The sequence below is a fragment of the Macaca fascicularis genome, chromosome 19, assembly GCF_037993035.2.
Source record: "Macaca fascicularis isolate 582-1 chromosome 19, T2T-MFA8v1.1".
Taxonomy (NCBI): Eukaryota; Metazoa; Chordata; class Mammalia; order Primates; family Cercopithecidae; genus Macaca; species Macaca fascicularis.
The window spans coordinates 54,312,836-54,337,010 of record NC_088393.1 but is presented as its reverse complement, the minus strand read 5'-3'; the positions used below and the strand labels follow the sequence as shown (position 1 = coordinate 54,337,010).

General features: G+C 50.5%; 1 protein-coding gene and 1 non-coding gene across 43 annotated transcripts in view; one reads left to right on the top strand and one right to left on the bottom strand.

Moving 5' to 3' along the window:
- HIF3A (hypoxia inducible factor 3 subunit alpha) overlaps positions 1 to 10,949 on the bottom strand; it is a 46,308-nt gene extending 35,359 nt beyond the window's left edge. For 13 of the 42 annotated variants that reach the window (XR_012427740.1, XR_012427742.1, XR_012427741.1 and 10 more), the window contains exons 1-3: positions 10,895 to 10,949; positions 9,495 to 9,766; positions 3,848 to 4,038 (exon numbers count right to left, since the gene is read on the bottom strand). Coding sequence is in view for 34 of the 42 variants with exons in the window: in XM_074023945.1 (XP_073880046.1) it covers positions 3,848 to 4,038; positions 9,495 to 9,766; positions 10,895 to 10,920 (489 nt within the window). In the remaining 8 variants the exon portion in view is untranslated. Of the gene's footprint in view, positions 1 to 2,573; positions 2,720 to 3,847; positions 4,039 to 4,247; positions 4,317 to 9,494; positions 9,767 to 10,894 lie in introns of those variants that run through there. The other 29 variants (XR_012427738.1, XM_065534643.2, XM_065534647.2 and 26 more) reach the window with 8 other exon arrangements.
- Positions 1,384 to 1,487, top strand: LOC123570411 (U6 spliceosomal RNA). The gene has a single exon (XR_006694593.1). It is a non-coding gene; the product is annotated as a U6 spliceosomal RNA (small nuclear RNA).
- Positions 10,950 to 24,175: the final 13,226 nt, after the last annotated feature.

Sequence of the window (24,175 nt, the reverse complement as noted above, 5' to 3'; positions counted from 1 at the left end):
TCTATCTATTTATCTATCTATCTATTTTTTGAGATGGGTCGTGCTCTGTTGCCCAGGCTGGAGTGCAGTGGTGCAGTGGTGCGATCATAACTTCCTGCAGCCTCAACCTCGTGGGCTCAAGCAATCTGATCCTCTCACCTCAGCCTCCTCAGTAGCTGGGACTACAGTCACACGCCATCACACCTGTATATACATATATATATATATAGAAATGGAGTCTCGCTCTGTTGCCCAGGCTGGAGTGCAATGGCACAATCTTGGCTCATTGCAACCTCCGCCTCCCTGGTTCAAGCGATTCTCCCACCTCAGCCTCCCGAGTGGCTGGGATTATAGGCATGTGCCACCATATCTGGCTACTTTTTGTATTTTTAGTAGTGGTGGGGTTTCACCATATTGGCCAGGCTGGTCTCAAACTCCTGACTCAAGTGATCTGCCTGCCTTGGCCTCCCAAAGTGCTGGGATTATAGGCGTGAGCCACCACATCCAGCTTTCGGCTAATTTTTAAAAAAATTTTTTGTAGAGATGGGGGTCTCATCATGTTGCCCAGGCTGGTCTCAAACTCCCGAGCTCAAGCAATCCTCCCACCTTGGCCTCCCAAAGTACTGGAATTATACGTGGGAGCTACCGCACCTGGCTCTTCTAAATGGTATGGACACAGTGACCACACACACAAATCCCTGCCTTGAAGAGCTTACTGGCCAGTGGGGTGAGACAGACAGTGAATGAAAGAACAGATAATAACAATATAACAAGTAACACGAAGAAAACAAAAGAAGGACAAGGTGACGCAATGATGGGAGGCTGCTTTAGAGACAGTGGTCTAGACAGTTTCTTTGAAGAGGTGACATTTAAAAAGACTGCTGAACAAAGCAAGTGAGGAGGCCTTGTGGCCCCCTGCAGTAAGAGTATTCCAGAAAGAGGGAACAGTAAGCGCAAGGCCCTGAGATGAGACTCCATTCAAATCACACTTGTCTGGCAGGCCGAAAACCCAACTCTTCATTTCAGTTTAGGAAATGAGCCTGGTGCTGGGAGGGGACACAGATGAAGGTGGACCCTATTGGCTCACCATGTGAATGGTGCTGGTGCTGGTGAATAGGGAAAGAGGGCGATCTCGCTCCTCTGACAACATCTCTTGTAGCTGGAGTCGAATCCTGGCTGTGCCACTTCCTAGCTTTGGGACCTCAGGACATTCATCTCTCTGGGTCCAAAAAGCTCACTCACACTGACAGAGAAATTGGTACCAGGAGTGGGGTAACCAGGCAGAGAAAAGGAACAGATACCAACTATTGCGCCCATTTATTTGAGATTAAAAAAAAAAAGAATGGGAACTGTCTTGTAGGCCTTGCTATAAGGATGAATTAAAGTTAGTTCTACTTTCTACGCTCGCTTAGGCAGCACGTATGCTAAAAATTGGAATAACACAGAGAAGATTAGCATGGCCTCTGTGCAAGGATGATACGCAAATGCATGAAGCCTTCCATGTTAATTAAAAAAGTAAATTTTACTTTCTAAATGTCTCTTGTTCTTATCTTTCCATCCCCATGGCCCCTGCCACTGTTCCTCTTCTCCCACCTGAGATTGGCATCTACCCATTGCTGATCTCTCAACCTCTGATCTCACTCCCTCCAAATCTACCTCCATGCTGTACCTAGAGGATCTTTCAAAAATGTAAATCTGATTCTACCTCTCTGGCACAACCTCTCCACTGCTTAAACTCCTTCTATAGCTCCCCAGGGTCCTGGAGATAAAGCTAAGTTGGCCTTACATTTGGCCACAGGCTACCCTGATGACCTCTCTAGCCTTTTGTCTCTCAGCTTCTCCTATTGCACTCTGCACCTAGGAGGATAAACTTTTGTTTGTTTGTTTGTTTGTTTGTTTGTTTTTGAGACTGGATCTTGCTCTGTCACCCAGGCTGTAGTGTACTGGTGCAATCTTGGCTTACTGCAACTTCCACCTCCCAGGCTCACATGATCTTCCCACCCCAGCCTCCCAAGTAGCTGGGACCACAGGCGTGTGCCAGCACATCTGGCGAAATTTTTGTATTTTTGGTGGAGACAAGGTTTTGCCATGTTGCCCAGGTGAAACACTGAACTCCTGAACTTAAGCTATCCTCCCATCTTGGCCATTCAAAGTGCTAGAATTACAGGTGTGAGCCACTGCCCATGGCCAACTTCTTTATTTCCCCAAATTATCCTGTTTCTTTCTCACCTCTTGGCCTTTGCCTCCTCTGTTCCCTCTGCCATGTACATTCCTGCCCTTCACTGATCCCATCCATTCTCCATACCCCTTTGACCAGCTAAGTTCTTCAGATTTCAGCTCAGACGTCTTCTCCTCCAGGAAGCCCTCCATTCCCACCCAGGCTGGGTCAGGTACACCCCACCCCTGTGCTCCCACAGCCCCCTAGACTGTCCCATCCCAGACCTGACCATTCTGGGTCTTCCTGTCTAGTGACATACCTATATCCCCTTTGTACTGTGAGTCCCATAAAGGTAGGGCTATGGCTGTCCTGGTCACCACTGTATCCCCAGCATCACCAGTACAGGGCCAGGCACAGAGCCAGGAGCTCCTCTCACCTGACTGAGGCCCAGGTGTTTGCTGACATTCTCCGACAGGTAAGCCATGTCTCCCTCGGTGGTGAGCACCATGACGAAGCCCTCCAGGGCCTTCAGGTAGCAGGCATCCAGTGGTTCTCCCCCTGCTCCCACCTGGTTCCACTCCCCTGGTGCCCGGGGCAGGGGGGATGGGGGCATCTCTAGTCAGTTATGGACTGAATTATGAACTGGCCCTGGGCTAGCCTCCCTCTGCCTTGCCTCATTCAGAGAAACTTACATGCACCCCCGAGGGAGTGGGGGTACATCCTAGTGACCTGGATTCCCAAGGAAGAAAGCAGGACTAAGAAGCGCTGGAATTAGAAGCAGGGCCTCCCGGGGGGCAGAATTCTAAGGAAGTAGGAGTCTCCCAAGGGAACGGAATTCTAAGGATGTGGGTGGGCCTCCTAGGAGGACAGAATTCTAAGTGGATGGAACTCCCCAGGGTCAAAATATGAAGGGGCCAGGGCCTAGGGGGAATTGTAATACAGAGCTGATGGGGAAGCCTCGAAGGGGTTCAACACTCATGGAGGGCAGGATGTTCCAGAGGGACAGAACTCCAGAGAAGCAGGGGCTCCCAGAGGACAGACTTCTAAGGGGGTAAAGCCTCCAAGAAAAGTAAAATTCTATGGGGCAAGTCAAATGGGCAGAGCCTCCCAGAGAATACCACTACCTCCCCCGCTTTCAGGGTCCTGGGATTCCATGGGGTTTATGTGTGAGTGTATGTGTGTGTGTGCGTGCGTGGCAAAGCCCGCTGCACGGTGCAATTCTAACTGGGTGGAAATTCAAGGAGATGCCTACTAAAAGAACAAGTGATGTAGAACTAGAGGGGTGGGGAAGGGACAAGGGACTCTCAGGTTCAGCAATGAAAAGTTGGGCGGCGTGGCCTCCCAGTGGATGTATTACGAGACCAGGGCCTATCCATCTGGGAGAGTCCCCGAGAGGATGAAATCCTAAGGATTTAAGGGTTAGGGGATTCTCTGCGAGTCCTAAGGAGGCGGGGCTTCCAAAGGGCGCGTTCCAGAGGGCGGGGCCTCACAAGTGATCGACTTCTAAGGGGGTGGGACTCCCAGCACGCCAGTAACTCAAAGGGGGCGGGGTATCCCCTGGGAAGTGGGATTCCAGGGGGGTGGGGCTCCGCCGAGAAGACGTCCACCAGGGGGCGGGGCTTTGTCAGAATGCGGCTTCCCGGAGGAGGGGCCTCCATGGGATGTGGGCGGGGCCTGGCCAAGACGGGTATTCCCACGGGCGGGGCTCACCTGCGGTGCAGAGGCGGTGCATGCGCAGGTAGCTGATGGTGAGGCGCATGATGGAAGCCTTGTCCAGGTGGGCGCTGACGCCGCGTGCGAAGGGCAGCGTGTGGGCCAGCTGGTACAGCACCTCGGTCTCCTGGCTGCGCCGGCTGCGGGCCGCATCCCGGGACTTCTCCTTGCGCAGCTCGGTGGTCGACCTGAGAGCATGGGCAGCGTTCACTGGTGGTGACTCGGGAAAGACAAGAGGAGGACGGGACGAGCACCTGGGGAGCTGCCACCTGGGGCTGGGGCTCGTGGAGGGCTGGACCGCAGCTGCGCAGGCCTCGATGTGTGGCCCTGTCGAGTTCGCGGCGCTTTCTGGGCCTGGGACGGCTACACTGTGGAGCCCTCCTAGCCCTGAATTTACCTGTGGTCTTGCCAGTCCATGCTGCCTCCTGCGCCTCGCTCCTCTCTGTGGCGCGCCTAGAGCCGCTCTGTCCCCTCCCTGACTTATCTGCAGTTTATTTCCCGGGCTAGGGACGCCTAGGGGACAGGGAGGGCCCCTGCTGGGAGGGGGCTGGCTGAGCTGGCCCAGGGCCAGAGAAGGGAGGGCCCACGAAGGAGAGGCCTAAAGCCTCCCAGGCCCCCTGCCCTACAGTTTCCCAGAATCTCCTCCTCTGCCCTTTCACTTCAACTGAGCCATCCTGTGAATCTTGGAACATAGATCTCAAAGTCTAACGACGAACCACGAACAGGGGCCCTAAGAGGGGCAGGGACCCGCCAGGGTGACACAGCAAAGCAACCTGTTCTGTTTACCACTCACCCTGCCCTGTAATCCACTTCAAATACCTACATTTTGCATGTGGGGTTGGAAGAATAAGTGTCGTTTTATGAGAAATATCTGCCACCTATCCAGCTTTTACTATTTTGTCACTCCTGGTGCCAAGCGTGAAACTTACGTTAACCCGTCTAATGCTCAGTCAACCCAGAAGGAAGTTGATAACGCCCCATTGAACAGATGAGGACACGGAGGATCAGACAGGTGCAGTGCCTGCCCACAAATAGGGAAGCCTGCCTTTAAACAATAGTCTACCTAAACTCTCAAATTTTCTCTCTCTATGGGCCTGGGTTTATGTCCAGGATTTTAGCTCTTCTCCCTGTTTCTGCCACTGTCTTCAAAATCAAACTCCAGGTCTGTCTGAACCTAAAGTTTTTTTTTTTTTCTTTTCTTTTCCTTTCTTTTCTTTTTTCTTTTCTTCTCTTTCTTTTTTTTGAGACAGGCTCTCACTCTGTTGCCCAGGCTGGAGTACAATGGCATGAATATGGCTCACTGCAGCCTCAACATCTTAGGCTCAGGCCATCCTCCAGCCTCAGCCTCTTTATGTAGCTGGGACCACAGGTGTGCACCAGCACACCCAGCTAATTTTTGTATTTTTTGTAGTGACAGTGTGTCATTTTATTGTCCAGGCTGGTCTTGAACTCCTGAACTCAAGTGATCCTCCCACCTTGGCCTCTCCAAATTCTGGGATTACAGGTGTGAGCCACCACGCCCGGCTTCTTTACTTTCATATAAAATTACAGCCGGAAGCGGCTATAATTTGGAGGGTGAGACAGAGGATCACTTGAACCCAGGTTCAAGGTTACAGTGAGCTATGCTTGTGCCCCTGCACTCCATCCTGGGCGACAGCTGTCTCTAAAAAAAAGACAAAAAACAGGCCGGGCGCGGTGGCTCACGCCTGTAATCCCAGCACTTTGGGAGGCCGAGGCCGGTGGATCACGAGGTCAGGAGATCGAGACCATTCTGGCTAACCAGTGAAACCCTGTCTCTACTAAAAATACGAAAAATTAGCCGGGCATGGTGGCGGGTGCCTTGTAGTCCCAGCTACTGGAAAGGCTGAGGCGGGAGAATCGCTTGAACCTGGGAGGCGGAGGTTGCAGTGAGCCAAGATCTTGCCACTGCACTCCAGCCTGGATGACAGAGCAAGACTCCGTCTCAAAAAAAAAAAAAACAAAAAACAAAAACACAAACAAAAACAGAAACCGAAAAAAACAAAACAGACAAAAAACAAATTAGCAAAAATAGAAAAAATAAAAAATTATTACATGATGTATTACATCTAGTATATTGTATATATAGTCTAGTGTAGTATATTATATATATAGTCTCATCCACATTTATAATATTGATAAATATTACCATTAGTAAGAGGCAGCTGTCATTTGCTAAGCATTTGTGTGCTTGCTACTGTACTATGTATTTTATATGTATTCATCCAATCCTCAGGGGACCCCTAGGAGGGAGGCATTCTATTTTTTATTTATTTTTTTAATTTTTAATTTTTTTTTTTTTTTTTTGAGATGGAGTTTCCCTCTGTCGTCCAGGCTGGAGTATAATGGCACGATCTCGGCTCACTGCAACCTCTGCCTCCCGGGTTCAATTATCCTCCCTCAGCCTCCCGAGTAGCTGGGATTACAGGCCTTTGCCACCACGCCCGGCTAATTTTTGTATTTTTAGTAGAGACGGGGTTTCGCCATGTTGGCCAGGCTGGTCTCGAACTCCTGACCTCAAGTGATCTGCCCACCTCAGCCTCCCAAAGTGCTGGGATTACAGGCGTGAGCCACCGTGCCCGGCGGAGGGGGACATTTTAAACTTCCACTTTACAATGGGGAGACTGAGACTGAAAGGTGAAGTCCTTGCCCAAGAAGCCCCAAAGCCAACAACTGGCAGAGCTGGGATTTGAATCTGGGCAGTGAGTTTCAGGCTTTTTCTCATCCCCTCCTTGGGACCCATCTGAGGGAAGCAGAACCTCTAGGAGGGGTCACTGTCCCTTCCTAAATTCAAGAGCAGAGGCGGCTTCTGGGGTGGCATCAACCCCAGCCTCGGGCAAGAGACCTGTAGCCCCACCACCCAGGGCGAGGGGATATTTTCCTGTCTGGAGGCAGAAGGAAAATAAAATCCTCAGTACAGCAGGGTGGGAGGCACAGAAGAGGGCAGGCTGGATGGAGGGTTGGAGCAGGGGAGATACTGCCCCTGTCCCCGCCCCCTCCCTCCTGGCTGGTGGGGGCAGGGGCCTCAGTCCTGCCTGCCTGAGAGGACATGCCGTCCTGTTCTGTTCCAGCCCTGTTTGTCTTCCTGCCCAGAGGGTGGGGGCGAGAGGGCCTCACGGTGCTGGGGGCCCGACAGAGGGAACAGGGAGTGGGAACCGGCAGGGAGGTGGGGCCAGCGCCTCACCTCCTAGGCAGCTGGGCTCTGTAATCCTCTGTGGCTGGGCTGCTTCTTCCATAGAAGGAGCCAGCTGGTGGCTGCGGAGGGACCCTCCTTCTAACTCCCAGCCTGCCCTCTGGATGTTCTACTGGGAAGTGTGGGTCTTTCCCATCTCACAGACTGGAGGCTAGTTCCTCTGGCTCAGGGTTCCAATCCTGACTCTACTACTTATAAACTCCACTACTTATAAGCTCCACTACTTACAAGCTCCACTACTTACAAGCTCCACTATTTATAAGGTGTGTGACGACTTATAAGCTGTGTGAACGTAATCGTGCTCTGTCGCCCAGGCTGGAGTGCAGGGGCTCGATCTCGGCTCACTGTCACCTCCGCCTCCCAAGTTCAAGCGATTCTCCTGTCTCAGCTTCCCGAGTAGCTGGGATTACAGGCGCCTGCCACCACGCCTGGGTAATTTTTGTATTTTTAGTAGAGACAGGGTTTCACTATGTTGGCCAGGCTGGTTTCGAACTCCTGACCTCAGGTGATCTGCCTGCCTAGGACTCCCAAAATGTTAGGATTACAGGCGTGAGCCACCGCGCCCAGCCAAGGTTAGACTTATTATTCTCCCTCTGTGTATGTCAGAGGTGGAAAGCATGGGTTTAGGAGCTTCTTGGGCTTTAGAGTAACCTGTGGGTTACCCTCCCCATAGTGTGGTATGTGCATGCAATTACCTACATGGTTTTTACGCAAGCATCTTAAAAGGAGGACTGAATAACAGTGATACTGTAATAATGATAGCATTGGTGTGTTGAACACTCACGGAGCTAGAGACCCCATTAAGTCCTTACTACAACCCTACTGAGCAAGAAAAGTGATTTCTCCTTCAAACAGGCAGAAACCGAGAGTCGGAGCAATGGTATCCCCAGCCCAAGTAACCCAGCGCCCTCCATCGACACTGAACTATGTTCAACCACTTCTCAGTGAATCTGACCATGTTCCTGCAATGACTTTCCCCATTTTCCGGATGAGGAAGGAAGCCCAAAGAGGTGATGAAACTTGCCTGAAGCCACACGGCTTTTAGTAGCAGAGCCAGGATTCAAACCAGGTCTGTCTACTCTGACTTGAACTCACTTTGTGGCACACCTATTGGGTGTTCTGCCCCCGACCATCTGCTGCCTCACTACTGGCTCCTCATCTTGATCTGGGATGGTGGAAAGGGAGTGTGATCCCCAGTTTTCTTTGATTTTTTTTTTTTTTTTTTTTTTTTTTTTTTTGAGTCAAGGTCGGGCTCTGTTGTCCAGGCTGGAGTGCAGTGGCCTGATCTTGGCTCACTACAACCTCTGCTTCTCAGGCTCAAGCCATTCTCCCACCTCAGCCTCCTGAGTAGCTGGGACTACAGACACTCACCACCATACCTGGCTGATCTGCGTATTTCTAGTATAGATGAGATTTTGCCATATTGCCCAGGCCCGCCTCGAACTCAAGCAATCTGCCCACCTCAGCCTCCCAAAGCGCTGGAATAACAGGCCTGAGCCACTGCGCCCGGCCTCCCCGTATTTCCAGGACCTGAAACTGAGGCTCAGAGCAGCAGTCACTGATACAAGTCCACGCCACCAGGAAGTGGGTGAGAAGGGATTTGAACCCTGACTTTGGGGCCTGTGCTCTTGGTAGGTGTGCCCACCGCCCAAGGGGCCCCTGCCCTGCCCCTCTTTTGCCTAGCAGCCTCAGTCCCTTCCCCCGTCACACCCCTGCTGCCTCCAGATCGCCCCAGCTGGCCCCATGCCCAGCCCTGGTCCAGCCCCCTGGCACTATGCCCAGCTTGGGACGTGCAGCTGGAACCCTGCCACCCTTCGTCCGTGTTCCAGCCAAGAACAGGGGGTGGGGCCAGGGCCTGGAAGGCTCAGGGTGAGGCCTGAGAATGGGGGTTGGGGCCCAGTGCCCCCCTCCAACCAGGAAGGAGAGAAGTTCACCTCTTCCCTGCCCTGAAGAACTTGCCACCCGTGAGGAAGGCGTAATAAAAGCAGGGAGTCCCTGCTCCACATTCAGGGCTACTTCTGGGCTTTTCTCTTCTGACACTCAGCTGGGTACTGGGGGGTCTTACGAAAAGCACAGAGGATTTGGTGGGTGGGGGCCTAGGTTGTAGCTGGGCAAGGATGCCTCTTGGCACTGCCCAGAGCTGTCCTGACAGACCAGACGCAGGGTTTGGGTTTGCAAAGGGACTTGGCATGAGGGTCTGTGGGAGTCTCTCTGTCCCCTGACTCTGCTTGTTCCCAAGGACATGGTAATCTGGTGGGGTGCCGGTCCCCAAAATCCTATCTTCTCCAGGAACCTTGTACCTCACTAGACACTCTGGGCTGCAAGCCATACCCACCAGGGACTTCCCAAGAGCATCCTTGCCCACAGTGGGATGGCAGCCAGCCCCAGCTAGAGGAAGGGAAGGGGGAAAAGGGGTTTGGGGGGCCCACTCACCATCGCCCAGGCCCTTTTTGGCTGAAGGGCCATCCAGGGGATGCAGGAGGGGACGCAGCGCAGCCAGGACCCGGGTGCGAGTTACGAGTGGGTGGCGCGCGGCGGTGAGATGACTCCACAGGAAAGGGCCGGCCTTGGGTGGGGAGGGGGGAGCACCCCAGCTCAGCCAAGAGGGGCCCCCACCCAGCCAGGAGGGGGCGCTGAGAAGGGCGGGACGACAGCTGGCCCAAAAAGGGTGGGATGGAGTTCCCTGGTAGGCCCAGAGCCAGGGCCTGGAATAGAGTGGGGGAGGGGGGAGAGGATGGGGGGGTTAGAAACATGGGGTGTGCACGGATCCAATCAGGCCTGAGAAACCAGGGAGGAGAGAAGGAGGTGAGGCTTACTGGGTGCCTCACATTGGACAGGGAAAGCTGAGGACCTAGAACATTTTCCAGAGTCCCATGAGAACATGGTCAGATAAGACCCCATGGCAGCGGCCCCAGGGCACAGGTTCCTTGTGTTCCAGCAGAGCTGCACCTGCTGGGAGGTGAACCCAGAAACCCACCCTCTGCCCGGGAAGACCCCAGCTGAGCACTGCGGCAGGGGGCGCCCCCATCACAGCCTGCAGGCTCACAGCACCCCGCCATGGAATCTCCCCAAAATAAAGCTTGAATGAGGCTCCCCTGTCTCTCAGGATGGGGGTGGAGGGGGGAGATGAGGGGCTGGACTTTGGGACGTGGGTCCAGCTTGTTTCCCTGTTATTTAAGGGAGTGACTCTGGCTTTTGAAAGGATACAAAACGTCTCTTAGGAAGGGTCCCAGATGGCTTCTGAAAGGGGTTCCCCTCTGCCCATTTCTAGGGAAACCCAACATTTAGGAGACTGTATCAGGAAGGGTACTATCAGAGGAGATCTCTCCTCTCTTGAACTCAGGAGAAGAATGCCATTCCAAGGGACTCCCTATATGTGGGAAGGCTCAATTTAGGGGTATCCCATATCACCTAGGATCCCAGGGACCTGGTGGAAAAGAACACCCTCAATTTGGGGAGTTCAGAGGCCAGAGGGATCAATATGTGGCGGGAGAATACCTCCCGCCTGGGGACTGCTCAAATGCAATCACCCCTAATTTATCAGGAATCCCAAGTTCCACCCCCAACCAGAAGGGTAAGCGAGCCTTGGGTAACGAAAAATCGGGGACCCCGAAGCCGCTCTTGGCCAGAGGAGCGGGGCAGCCAGAGACATAGGGAATCCCCCACCCCTGCAGTCTCTAAGGGTGGAGAGTGCGGCGGGGATGTGCCTCCATCTGCGCGTCCCGGGGCGTTCTTGTTTCGCACCCGCGAACCGCCTCCCCACAATCCAGCTCAGGGGTCTCCAGGAGGAGAGTCCCCCAATTCCCAGAACTCCTGCCCCCGAACTTCAGTACCTTGCGCGCTGCAGCCCCAGCGCCATGGCTCGCAGGTCGCAGCTCCGGAGCCCTCGGAGGCCCCTAGCCCCCTCCCCTGGCCTTGCGAGCCCCCTCCCCAGCTCCTCCCCACGCCGTGCGGTTGGCTGTGCCGCGCCAGGCCCGCAGCTCTGATTGGGCGAAGGGTATGTCACTCCTGAAAAGGAGGCGGAACCAGGGGAAAAGACTTGGAAAGGCAAAGGGGGTGATACCGTGTAATACACACCCCCCAACCACGCCTCTCGCCGCGGACTTCCTAGACAGTGGAGCCCGCACCGTCGCCTGGCCGCGCCTTCTCTGGCCCAGCCTCTAAAGTGCCAACGCCAGTACTCTTCTGAACTCACCCAGTTCACTCTGCTCTCTGCACCCCAGTCCCCAGCCTCTAACCCCCACCTCCTCTCACCTTTCCATTTCCTAACCCCAGTTGGGCCCTTCCGACCTCCCAATTCCACCCCTTTCAACCCCCTAGCCTCCTCTATCCCTTCTAAGGTATTCACAGAGTACCCTACTTCCCCTCCCCACCCTCCAACTCCCAACCCCACCCCAGTTACACAATCCCTGGCCCTCTGGCACCTCCCCTTCCCTGTCACTCCCCAGCTCCTCCCTGCCGCCCCTGTCCCATACCCCACCTCGCCCCCGTTCCTCCAGTCTGCACCCTCTGCACCCCAGCTTGCCTTCCCCCACCCCCTCTACTCCACCCTAACCTCTTGGCCTTTCTGACTCCCTTTTCAGGTCCCCACTGATGAATAATTAGGCTTATGTCAAGTAAATATGTTTTAATTCAATCACACCTACTTTAAAAAGAGCCGAGAAATAGTTTTTTGTTGTTGTTGTTGTTAACTAGTCAACTATGAAGGGAGAGGTACAAAGTTACCTAGCAATAATGAAAGAATTACAGTTGGATAAGGAACTGTCTGTCTGTCTGTGTGTGTGTGTGTGTGTGTGTGTGTGTGTGTTGGACCACTATTCTGCATTTGGTTGGCAGGGAAGAGGATACTATAGCAGAAGTGGCCTTGTTGAACCTTGAACTTGCCAGGCAAGTTGCTCACCTGAGGGCCTTTGCACTTGCTGTTGTTCCCACAGCTTAGAACACTCTTCCTCCAGGAATCCACACAGCTCCCCGGCTCACCCCAGTACCCCACTCTGTTTTCTTTTGGGAAACCACTTCTCTCTCCTCTTCATCTATTTAATTTGAATAGGGTTTAGCCACTGCTCCGCCCTCACCAGCTCCAGGGATGGACACAGGATCCAGACCTGGCTAATCAGTTGAGTCTGCTTCCCTGGCCACAGTGATTGGTTCAGGGAAGGCACGTTACCTAATTTAGCCCAATGAGAATCAACCCTGAGACATTTGCTGCAACCATCAGGAAACAGGTTTTTCTATTTCTGCTGGAATTGCCGAGCAGACGGAGCAGATGGAGCAGATGGGGCTCACACTGCCACAAAGAGAAGAGAGGCTTTATGAGATGAGGTTCAGTGCAAAAGAGATTGTGCAGAAATGAGCGACTGTGAAAGGCAGTTTTGACCCCAGTACTTGAGTGTCTGGATCCAGCCATACCTGAACTCCAGTTTAATTCTTGGATTTTCAAATGAAACCCACGATTGGCTTTTTTTTTTTTTTCTGTTGCTCTTGTTAAATATTGCTTCATTCACTATTGCCTTTTTTGCTTTGTGCTTAGATTAGTTTGAATGGATTTTAGATGCTTGCTCCCAAGAGAATCTTGATATATAGAGAAACTAACTCTCAACCCTCAGTATGGAGGCATGTGGGATGTTAGAAAAGGAGCAGTCTGAATTATAAAGGGGGGCCGACCATGGTGGCTCATGCCTGTAATCCCAGCACTTTGGGAGGCTGAGGTGGGCAGATCACCTGAGGTCAGGAGTTGGAGACCAGCCTAGCCAACATGGTGAAACTCCGTCTCTACTAAAAATACAAAAATGAGCCGGGCGTGGTGGCACACCCTTGTAATCCCAGTTACTTGGGAGGCTGAGGCAGGAGAATCGCTTGAAGCCAGGAGGCAGAGGTTGCAGTGAGCCGAGATCGTGCCATTGCACTCCGGCCTGAGTGACAGAGTGAGACTCTGTCTCTTAGTAAATAAATAGTAGAAGGGGCTGCAGAGGAACCAATGCTCTTAGAGCTTGTCAGGGTTTAGGTAAAGACACGGAGTAGAAGAAGTGTTCAAGGGACAAACCGAGGAAGGGGCGTGATTGTTAACAAGGCATCAAGAGTTCCAGTGAGTGTGTTGGAAGAGTTTGGAGGGGGCAGTCGTTGGATGATAGGTTGAGTGGAAGAGAAGAACTCATTGATTTTGGCATGAGGGAGTCGTAGCAGAGAGCCAATCGGAGGGATTTACAGTGCCCAAGAAAAGCTGGCACTAGTTCAACAAACATTAAAATAGAACTAACACTTTATATATAGAGATGCAACAGGTGTCTCTCTATGATGTAGGATAGCGTTAAACTTCACTCGGAGGTTCCCAGCAGCTAAGGCAATAAGGGAAATGTGTCTGTTGAAATGGTTTCCAATTTTTGCTAAAGGATGTGTTCTTGTTTGTCTGAAGAGACAAGTTTTGTACCTGGAACTGAAGTTAAGGGGGAATTTAAGACCTTTTAATATTAAAATGTAGAGTGGTCTGAGCTGCCAGGAACTGTGGGAGCTTGGTTGCAGCGCCTCACCCTCCTGTCAGGGTTGTCAGAAAGGTTTATTGTGGAAGGGACGTTTGGATGCAGACTTGAGGAGGAATAACAGTGAGGCAAGAAGAGAGAGGGTTGGGTACAGCCGAGTGCAGTGGCTCTCACCTGTAATCCCAATGACTCAGGAGGCTAAGCGGGGAGGATTGTTTGAGGCTAAGAGTTTGAGACCAGCCTGGGCAACATAGCAAGATCCCATCTCTTAATTTTTATTTTATTTATGTATGTGTTTATTTATTTTTTGAGACTGAGTGTCAATCTTGTCCCCTAGGCTGGTGTTCACTGGCGTGATCTTGGCTCACTGCAACCTCTGCCTCCCAGGTTCAAGCAATTCTCTTGCCTCAGCCTCCTGAGTAGCTGGGATTACAGGCACCTGCCACCACACCCGGCTAATTTTTGTCTTTTTAGTAGAGACAGGGTTTCACTATGTTGGCCAGACTGGTCTCAAAATCCAGACCTCAGGTGATTTGCCCGTCTCAGCCTCCCAAAGCCTCCCATCTCATGCCTCTGGGATTAGAGGCATGAGCCACTGCACCTAGCCTCCATCTCTTAATTTTTTTTTTTAACTTTGCCAGGCATGGTGATGTGCGCCTATAGTCCCAGTTACTTGGGAGGCTGAGACGGGAGGATTGCTCAAGCCCAGGAGCTGGAGGCTGCAGTGAGCTATGATTGTACCACTGCACTCTAGTCTGGGCAACAGAGTGAGACCTCATCTCTAAAATAAATAAATACATGAATGAAAGGGCTGGGGGAAAGTACTGTAGGCAAAGGGAAGAGAATATAACAGTGTGGAGGCAAAAGAGAGCTTGGTACATTGAGGGAACTGACAGGTAGACTGTGGTTGCAGCCTGGAGTATAAAGAGAGGAGATGGGAAGTGTTGGTGGAGGGGTGCATGGGAATGAGATCACACCAAGTCTGAAAGCCGTTAGAGAATCTCGGGCATTCTCCAGGGAGCATTGGGGAGCCATGGCAGAGTTTTGAGCAGGACAGAACACAACACTAAGGATTCCTCTGGGAGCTGGATGTGGTAGTTCACACCTGTAATTCCAGGTTTGGGAGGCCAAGGCAGGAGGATTGCTTGAGGCCAGGAGTTTGAGACAAGCCTGAGCAACATAGTGAGAGCCCATCTCTGAAAAAAATTTAAAAGTTAACTGGGCATGGTGGCATGCACCTGTAGTCTTAGCTACTCAGGAGGCTGAGGAAGGAGGATTGATTGAACCCAGGAAGTTGAGGCTGCAGTGAGCTATGATCCTGCCATATGCTCCAGCCTGGGTGACAGAAACCCTGTATTAAAAAACAAAACAAAACAAAACAAATTCCTCTGGAAGGTGAATGAGAGGGAGTGATATTAGAGATCAGAGAACAAGAAGGAGGCTGGGCTGGGGTGGTGACCTGGGTGTAAATAAGAGATGCCTGGGCCAGGGAAGGGGCCATGGAGATGAAGGAAAGGGGATAGGCTGAAGAGATATTGAGGTTCATCATTAGTAGAATGGATAAGCAAATTGTGGTATGCCCATGCAGTGAATACTATCAGCAAGAAAAAAAAAATAATGAACTATTGATACACATACATCACGGATGACCCTGGAAAACCTTATGATGAGTGAAAGAAGCTAGACACAGAAAAGAATGTATTATGCAATTTCGTTTAAATGAAGTTCCAGAACAAGTAAGGCTAATGTACAAGTGGGAAAAACATCAGGGGAGTCCTTCTTTATCTTGACAGAAATTTGGGTTACACCGGTATATAAATTTGTCAAAACTTAGTGAATGGCACACTTCAGATATGCTCATCTTGTATATAAACTTTACTTCAAAATAGAAAATAAAGAATGGTAAACAAATACTGATAGACACTCTGAAGGACTTATGAGACAGGGTACTGGTGTCTGCAACTTTCATTGAACTGCATCAAAACTAAGCTGGAGTGGGCCAGGCACCGTGGCTCACGCCTGTAATCCCAGCACTTTGGGAGTCCAAGGCGGGCAGATCACGAGGTCAGGAGATCAAGACCATCCTGGCCAACATGGTGAAACCCTGTCTCTACTAAAAATACAAAAATTAGCCAGGCGCGGTGGCCTGTGCCTGTAATCCCAGATACTTGGGAGGCTGAGGCAGGAGAATTGCTTGATCCCGGGAGGCAGAGGTTGCAGTGAGCCTAGATCGCGCCACTGCACTCCAGCCCGGTGACAGAGTGAGACTCCGTCTAAAAAACAAACAAGCAAACAAAAAAACTAAGCTGGAGTAATAGATGGATGGATGGATGGTGTAATGGATGGATGGATGGATGGTGTAATGGATGGAAGGATGGGTGGATGGGTGGGTGGGTGGGTGAATGGATGGTGTAATGGATGGATGGTGTAATGGATGGATGGAGGGATGAATGGATGGAGTAATGAATGGATGGATGGAGTAATGGGTGGATGGAAGGATGGAGGGATGGATAAATGTATAGAAATATGATTGAGCAAATACAGTAAAATGTTAAGAGTGGGGTCTAGGTGATTGGGATAAGGGAGTTCATTGTAAAATTCTTCAACTTTTCTGCATGCTTGAAATTGCTCATAATGAAATGTTGGAAGAAACAAGAAATGTTTAGGAGGCAAGAGGGACACGGTTTGAAGAGTGATCGATTAGTTGGTTGATTATTTGGTTGTGGAGATAAGATTTTTTTTTTAAGTGTCTTCTGCCTTTGGCAAATGGAAGCCTTCATGTTTTTAAGGTGAGTTGGGCTCTTTTCCTGTCACCCTCCTCTTTCCTTTCCCTTGGATCTATTCTTCCAACAATATATGCACCCATTAATCCATTCATTCCTTCCATTTATACCGACAAGTATTCACAGAGTGGTGAACATATGCCTGACACTGTTGTAGACACTGGGGATACAGCAGTGACCAAGACAGAGTTCCCTCACCTGCCCTCATGGAACTTACACTCTAGTTGGGCAGACAGAGTATACACAAGAAACATAAGTGAAATATGCAATTCATTAGATTATGCTAAGTGCTCTGCAGAAATGGAAACCAGGGAATAAGGATGGGAAGTGATTTATTTTTTGGGGAGGGAAGGGGAGTTGTAATTTTAAATAGTGTGGTCATGGAAGGACTTATTGAGAGGGTGACATTTGAGCAAAGACCTGAACATGAGGTGGGAGCTATATAGAGTTCTGGAGGAAGAGCCTTCTGAGCTCGGAGAACAGCAAGTGCAAAGGCACTGAGGTGGGACTTGCTTGGTAAGTTTAAGAATCAACAAGGAGGCCAGTGTGGCTGGAGCAGAGGGGTGGATGGGTATAGTGGGATAAGAGGTCAGAGAGTCAATATTGACAGGAAACCATGGTATGGGCAGATCATGTAGGAAGGATCTTTTAGATTAAGTGTAGACTTTGGCTTTTACTCTGAAGGAGATGGGAACATGGGAGGCTTTTAAGCAAGAAAGCAACATCTGAGTTAGGTGTTTTTTGTTTGTTTGTTTGTTTGTTTTTTTCTGACAGAGTCTCACTCTGTTGCCCAGGCTGGAGTGCTGTGGTGCAGTCTTGGCCCACTGAAACTTCCACCTCCCTGGTTCAAGCGATCCTCCTGTCTCAGACTCTAGAGTAGCTGGGAATGCAGGTGTGCGTCATCACACCTGGCTAATTTTTTTTGTATTTATCATAGAGACGGGGTTTTACCATGTTGGCCAGGCTGGTCTCTAACTCCTGACCTCAAGTGATCCAACTGCCTTGGCCTCCCAAAGTGCTGGGATTACAGGCATGAGCCACTGTGCCAGGCCTGAGTTAGGTTTTAATGAAGGGAAAAGTCTTCAACTAGGAAAGAGCTGGAAGTTCCCTAGTTTACGAACCACTCCAATGAAAAGATTTGCTTTGCTCATGGATCTGCAGTCTGGGCAGGGCTCAGCAGGAATGGCTCATCTTTGCTGCACCTGAAACCCCTTGGGGTGGCTTAAAAGACTGTGGACTGGAATGATCTGAAGCTTTCTCACTCACCTGTCTGGAAGTTGATGCTGCCTATCAGCTGGGACCTCATCTGGGCCCTGTGACTGGAACATCTACTTGTGACCTTTCCATGTGGCTGCTTGGGCTTCCTCACATCATGGCAGCTAGGTCCCAGAGGTCAGTGGTGGGGAGTGGGTAGGGAGGGGGAGGACAAGAGAGAGAAGGGAAGGGAAGGGAAAGGACAAGCAGAAGCTGTGTCTGCTTTTATGACTTAGCCTTGGAAGTCACGCAGGCATGCAGTGTCACTTCTGCCCCCCCGGCCCACCCTTTTTTTCCCCTCTGTCAAGGCAATCACAAAGTTCTGCCCACCTTCAAGAAGAGGAAAATACTCTGCCTTTTGATGGGAGGGGCAAGCTACCACAAGGGAGAGCATGTGAGACTCAAAATATTACTATGACAATTTCCAGGAAATGTCATCTGCCACACTCTTCATAGCACCGTATCTAGCTATGAAGCACCATATCTAGCTAGGTCCTGTATCCCCTGGGACCTAGCTGCCATGATTTGAGGAAAACCAAGCAGCCACATGGAAAGGTCATAAGTAGATGTTCCAGCCACAGGGCCCAGGTGAGCTCCACTTATGAGCAGAAGCCTGGAGGTGGAAGTCATAGGCCTTGGGATACTAGGGAATACATGCTTGCCTTATTGACGGGGAAAGAAGATTCAGCAACAAAAACTCAGAACTGTGCACGAACCCAATTCTGATAAGCCAATGTCGCTGGCCACGGTCTCCTGCACATCTTCATGGATATTCTACTTACAATCAGGTCTGGTTGTCTTTATTGTGTGTGACTCACATCCTATTGGCCACAGGAAGTCACATGACCAACCCTGACCTCAGTGGGTCAGGGAATGTATTTGACATACTCAAGAGGACCTGTAAAGTCACATGGTACAGTCATGGATGTATAACTCTATAACAAGGAGGAAGGGTGAGTTCACTACTGTTGACTCATCCTCCCTACTGCTCAAGGCTGGGGAGAATTGCTTCTGACCTATTCATAGCTACCTCTTGTGATTGGATTTTATCTCCAGTCTCCCCTTGCCCAACTCTGACTCCTAATAAGGTCCTTGGATTTAAAAAGTCCAGCTGCTACCCCTGGAACACTGCCAGGGGCAGAAAATCCCTCCAAACTCAAGCCAAGGCCAACCCGGAATCAGGTGATGGAAATAAACAGCACCAGTTCCAAGCATGATGCACAAGTCCGGTGCCAAGCGCTGTCCTAAGTCCTTTGCATTCCTGTTCACATTGGAATGTCACAGCAGCCCCATTAAGTGGGCTCCAATGTTTTCCTATATTGTAGTAGTTGGGATCCTGGGCTCTGGAGCCAGGCTGCCTGCATTCTAATCCCATCATTTACCAGCTGCATAACCTTGAACAAATTACTTAACCGCTCTGTGACTCATAGAGTTCCCTCCCTCCCTCCCTCCCTCCCTCCCTTCCTTCCTTTCTTCCTTCCTTCGTTTCTTCCTTCCTCCTTCTCTCTCTGTCTCTCTTCCTTCCCCTTCCCTTCCTTTCTTTTCCTTCCTCCTTCCTTCCTTTGTTTCCCCTTTTTTTTTTTTTTGAGATGGTGTCTCACTCTGTTGCCCAGTCTAGAGTGCAATGGCACGATCTCTGTTCACTACAAGTGAAGTCACTCAGATCACTACAACCTCTGCCTCCCGGGTTCAAGTGATTCTCATCCCTCAGCCTCCCGAGTAGCTGGGATTACAGGCATGTGCCACCATGTCCGGCTAATTTCTGTATTTTTAGTAGAGACAGGGTTTTACCATGTTAGTCAGGATGGTCTCGAACTCCTGACCTCAGGAGATCTGCCTACCTCGGCCTCCCAAAGTGCTGGGATTACAGGTGTGAGCCACCGCACCTAGCCTATTTCCTTCTTTTGAGAGAGGATCTTGCTCTGTTGCCCAGGCTGGAGTACAGTAGCATGAACACAGCTCACTGCAGCCTTGACCTGGGCTCAAGTGATCGTCCTGCCTAAGCTTCCTGAGTAGCTGGGACCACAGGCACAGACTACCACACTCAGATAATTTTTAAAATTATTTGTTGGCCGGGCGTGGTGGCTCAAGCCTGTAATCCCAGCACTTTGGGAGGCCGAGACGGGTGGATCACGAGGTCAGGAGATCGAGACCATCCTGGCTAACACAGTGAAACCCCGTCTCTACTAAAAAATCCAAAAAGCTAGCCGGGCGAGGTGGCGGGCGCCTGTAGTCCCAGCTACTCGGGAGGCTGAGGCAGGAGAATGGCCTGAACCCGGGAGGCGGAGCTTGCAGTGAGCTGAGATCCGGCCACTGCACTCCAGCAAGGGGGACAGAGTGAGACTCCGTCTCAAAAAAAAAAAAAAAAAAAAAAATTATTTGTAGAGACAGGGTCTTGCCATGTTGCCCAGGCTGGTCTGGACCTCCTGGGCTCAAGCGATCCTCCCACCTCAGCCTCCCAAAGTGCTAGGATTACAGGCATACGTCATTTCATTTTTTTTTTTTTTTTGAGACGGAGTTTCACTCTTGTTACCCAGGTTGGAGTGCAGTGGTGTGATCTCGGCTCACTGCAACCTCTGCCTCCTGGATTCAAGCGATTCTCCTGCCTCAACCTCCCGAGTAGCTGGGATTACAGGCATGTCCCACCATGCCCGGCTAATTTTGTAGTTTTAGTAGAGATGGAGTTTCTCCATGTTGGTCAGGCTGGTCTTGAACTCCTGTCGTCAGGTGATCCGCCTGCCTTAGCCCCACCAAAGTGCTGGGATTATAAGCGTGAGCCACTACGCTTGGCCAAGGCATTTCTGAAAAGTGCATTTGATTAAAACAAACAAACAAACAAACACGCCCTCGTGGTAGCTTGAATTATTGTTTCCAAATCTCCACTTCCTCCTTGTTATAGAATTATACATCCATGACTGTACCATGTGACTTTACAGGTCCTCTTGAGTATGTCAAATACATTCCTTGACCCACTGATGTCAGGCTTGGTCATGTGACTTCCTGTGGCCAATAGGATGTGAGTCTCACGCAATAAAGACGAGACCTGATGTGTCTCCTGGTGGAAGGACACAGACCTAGGAAGTATTTTCACCAAAATAATTGAACCTGAATTTATTTGGCTCCCACGTGTAACTACTGGTGTACAGGAAAGGCAGGGAACAGAGGAATATGTTAAACAATGCCATAAAGAAGAATCAATCATATATAGACTGGAGTAGACTATCCCGGGTGTCCAAACTTTTGGCTTCCCTGAGCCACACTGGAATCAGAAGAATTGTCTTGGATCTCACATAAAATACACTAACACTAACGATAGGTGATAGCTTTAAAAAAAAAAAAAAAAAAAAAAAAAAAAAGGTCCAAGGTCCATGGCTGGGCAGAGTGGCTCATGCCTGTAATCCCAGGACTTTGGGAGGCTGAGGCAGGCAGATCACCTGAGGTCAGGAGATGGAGACCATCTTGGCCAACATGGTGAAACTCTGTCTCTACTAAAATACAAAAAATTAGCCAGGCATGGTGGCACGCACCTGTAGTCCCAGCTACTTAGGAGGTTGAGGCAGGGAATTGCTTGAACCCGGGAGGTGGAGGTTGTATTGAGCCGAGATCACGGCACTGCACTTCAGCCTGGCGACAGAGCAAGACTCTGTCTCAAAAGAAAAAAAAGGTCTGTGTCTAATTTTCGTGATCTCTACTATCACAGATAAGCAAAAAAGGAGGTGGGCGTATCACTTGAGACCAAGAGTTTGAGACCAGCCTGACCAAGATGGAGAAACCCTTTCTCTAAAAATGCAAAAATTAGCCGGGCGTGGTGGCGCATGCCTATAGTCACAGCTACTCAGGAGGCTGAAGCAGTAGAGACTCTTGAACCCAGGAGGCGGAGGTTGCAGTGAGACAAGATCATACCGCTGCACTCCAGCCTGGGCCACAGAGTAAGACCCTGTCTCAAAAAACAAACAAATAAACAAAAGATAAGCAAAAGAGTCCTTGCATTTAAAGGGTTGGACACCCATGCTAGACTGTGCTGTCCCGTAGAACTTTTTATGATGATGGAAATGACCTGTATCTAAATTGTCCATGTGGCTACTGAGCACCTATAATGTGGTGAGTGTGATTGTGGAACTGAATTTTTTATTTTTATTTTTTCAGGTAGCTCTTTATAATAATAATAATTATTATTATGTTGAAACAGCATCTCACTCTGTTGCCCAGGCTGGAGTGCAGTGGTGTGATCATGGCTCACTGCAGCCTTCCCTGCCCAGGCTCAGGTGATTCTCCCACCTCAGCCTCCCACATAGCTAGGACTACAGGTGCATGCCACTGGACCTGGCTAATTTTTAAATTTTTATTTTGTAGAGACGAGGTCTCGGTATCTTGCCCAGGATGGTCTTGAAATCCTGGCCCCAAGCAGTCCTCCTACTTTGGTTCTCTAAAGTGTTGGAATGACTGGCGTGAGTCACCTCACCCAACCCTGATACAGAACTTCTGAGCTTCGTTGGGTTTAAAGTTTCTCTCTCTTTTCTCCTCTGTTTTGATGATGAAAGTCTGCCTTACCTTCTCGTAGCTTGCTGAATGCCTGCACTGGAAGGAGTTTGGTGGTGTGTCCCAGGAATTGGAAGAGAGGGTTGTCCCATCATAACGAGGACGGGGTGGTGATTAAGAACATTAGTTTTTGAGTTTGAGAGACCTGGGTCAAATCCAGGCTCTGTCACTTACACATCGTATGGCTTTGGGAAAGCTACATCCTGTCCTTATGACTCAGGTTTTCCCATCTGTATAGTGGGATCGTTAGTTCTTACCTATACAGACTGTGGTAGGGATTAATGAGATCAGGCATGTGAGTGCTTATCACAGTGCCTGGCCCTGGTCTGTTCAAAGTATTTGCTGCCATTTATTCGTTCATTCAAGTATTTAATTTTATTTTTTTTTTTGAGACGGAGTCTCGCTCTGTGCCCCAGGCTGGAGTGCAGTGGCGCGATCTCGGCTTACTGCAAGCTCCGCCTCCCAGGTTCACGCCATTCTCCTGCCTCAGCCTCCTGAGTAGCTGGGACTACAGGCGCCCGCCACCGCGCCTGGCTAATTTTTTGTATTTTTAGTAGAGACAGGGTTTCACTGTTGTCTCTATCTCCTGACCTTGTGATCCGCCTGCCTCAGCCTCCCAAAGTGCTGGGATTACAGGCGTGAGCCACCGCGCCCGGCCTAATTTTTTTTTTTTTTATTAGATAGAGAAGAGATCTCACTATGTTGCCCAGGCTGGCCTCAAACTCCAGACTTAAGTAATCTTCCCACCCTGGCCTCCCAAAGTGCTGGGATTACAGGTGTGAGACACTGAACACAGCCTCATTCTAGCATTTATTTATTTATTTAGAGATGAAGTTTCGCTCTTGTTGCCCAGGCTGGAGTGCAGTGGCCCTATCTCAGCTCACTGCAACCTCTGCCTCCCGGCTTCAAGCAATTCTCCTGCCTCAGCCTCCCAAGTAGCTGGGATTACAGGTGCCCATCATCATGACCAGCTAATTTTTGGATTTTTAGTAGAGATGGGATTTCACTATGTTGGGCAGGCTGGTCTCCAACTCCTGACCTCAGGTGATCCGCCCGCCTCAGCCTCCCAAAGTGCTGGGATTACAGGCGTGAGTCACCAAGCGTGGCCTCATTCAAGCATTTACGATGCATCTGTTCTCTGCCAGCTACAGGTACACAACTTAATCAGAACTGCCTCAGCCCGTTGAGGGGCTCCAGCCTGGAGGGTGGATGGTTGGGGCTCAGACGGGTGCTTTCACACCCAGCGAAGGTGTGTATGCCCACATCTATATATGCCTATGCACGTGTCAATGGCACGCAGGCAGGTGTCATGTCACTAGCTGCCATCAACACACAAATCAGTATCCACCCATGTGAATTCTGACAACTACACATGTCAGTACATGCCATCGTGTTAAGATCTGTGTCTTAGCCTTAGGCGTGCCTTGATAGTAGCACGGTTGCCGATGACAGCACGTGGACGCATCTTGGTGCCAATAGTGACGGATACTGACTCCTGTACACACTGGGAGTCGTTAAAGAAGAGCAACTGCCATTAATAAAACATGAGTGCTGGGCCGGGTGTGGGCTCACACCTGTAATCCCAGCACTTTGGGAGGTCGCGGTGGGCGGATCATGAGGTCAGGAGTTCGAGACCAGCCTGGCCAACATGGTGAAACCCCGTCTCTACTAAATATACAAAAATTAGCTGGGCGTGGTGGTGTGCGCCTGTAATCCCAGCTACTCAGGAGGCTGAGGCAGGAGAATCACTTGAACTCGGGAGGCGGAGCCTGCGGTGAGCCGAGATTGCGCCACTGCACTCTAGCCTGGGTGACAAGAGCAAGACTCCGTCTCAAAAACCAACCAACCAACCAAACAAACAAAAAAACCGTGAATGCTGAACTCATGTTTACAGTCATCACATGCATGTATGCGAAGGTCTCGTATATATCATGGTTCCCTGTGCAGTTGCTGATGTCTACTTGATGCTGATGCAGGTGACTGCCCTGGACACTGGTGTGACGGAGACTGTGGTCCTAGTCCCCTGCTGGTGGCCTCAGCATCTCCCAGGAGGAGAAACTCT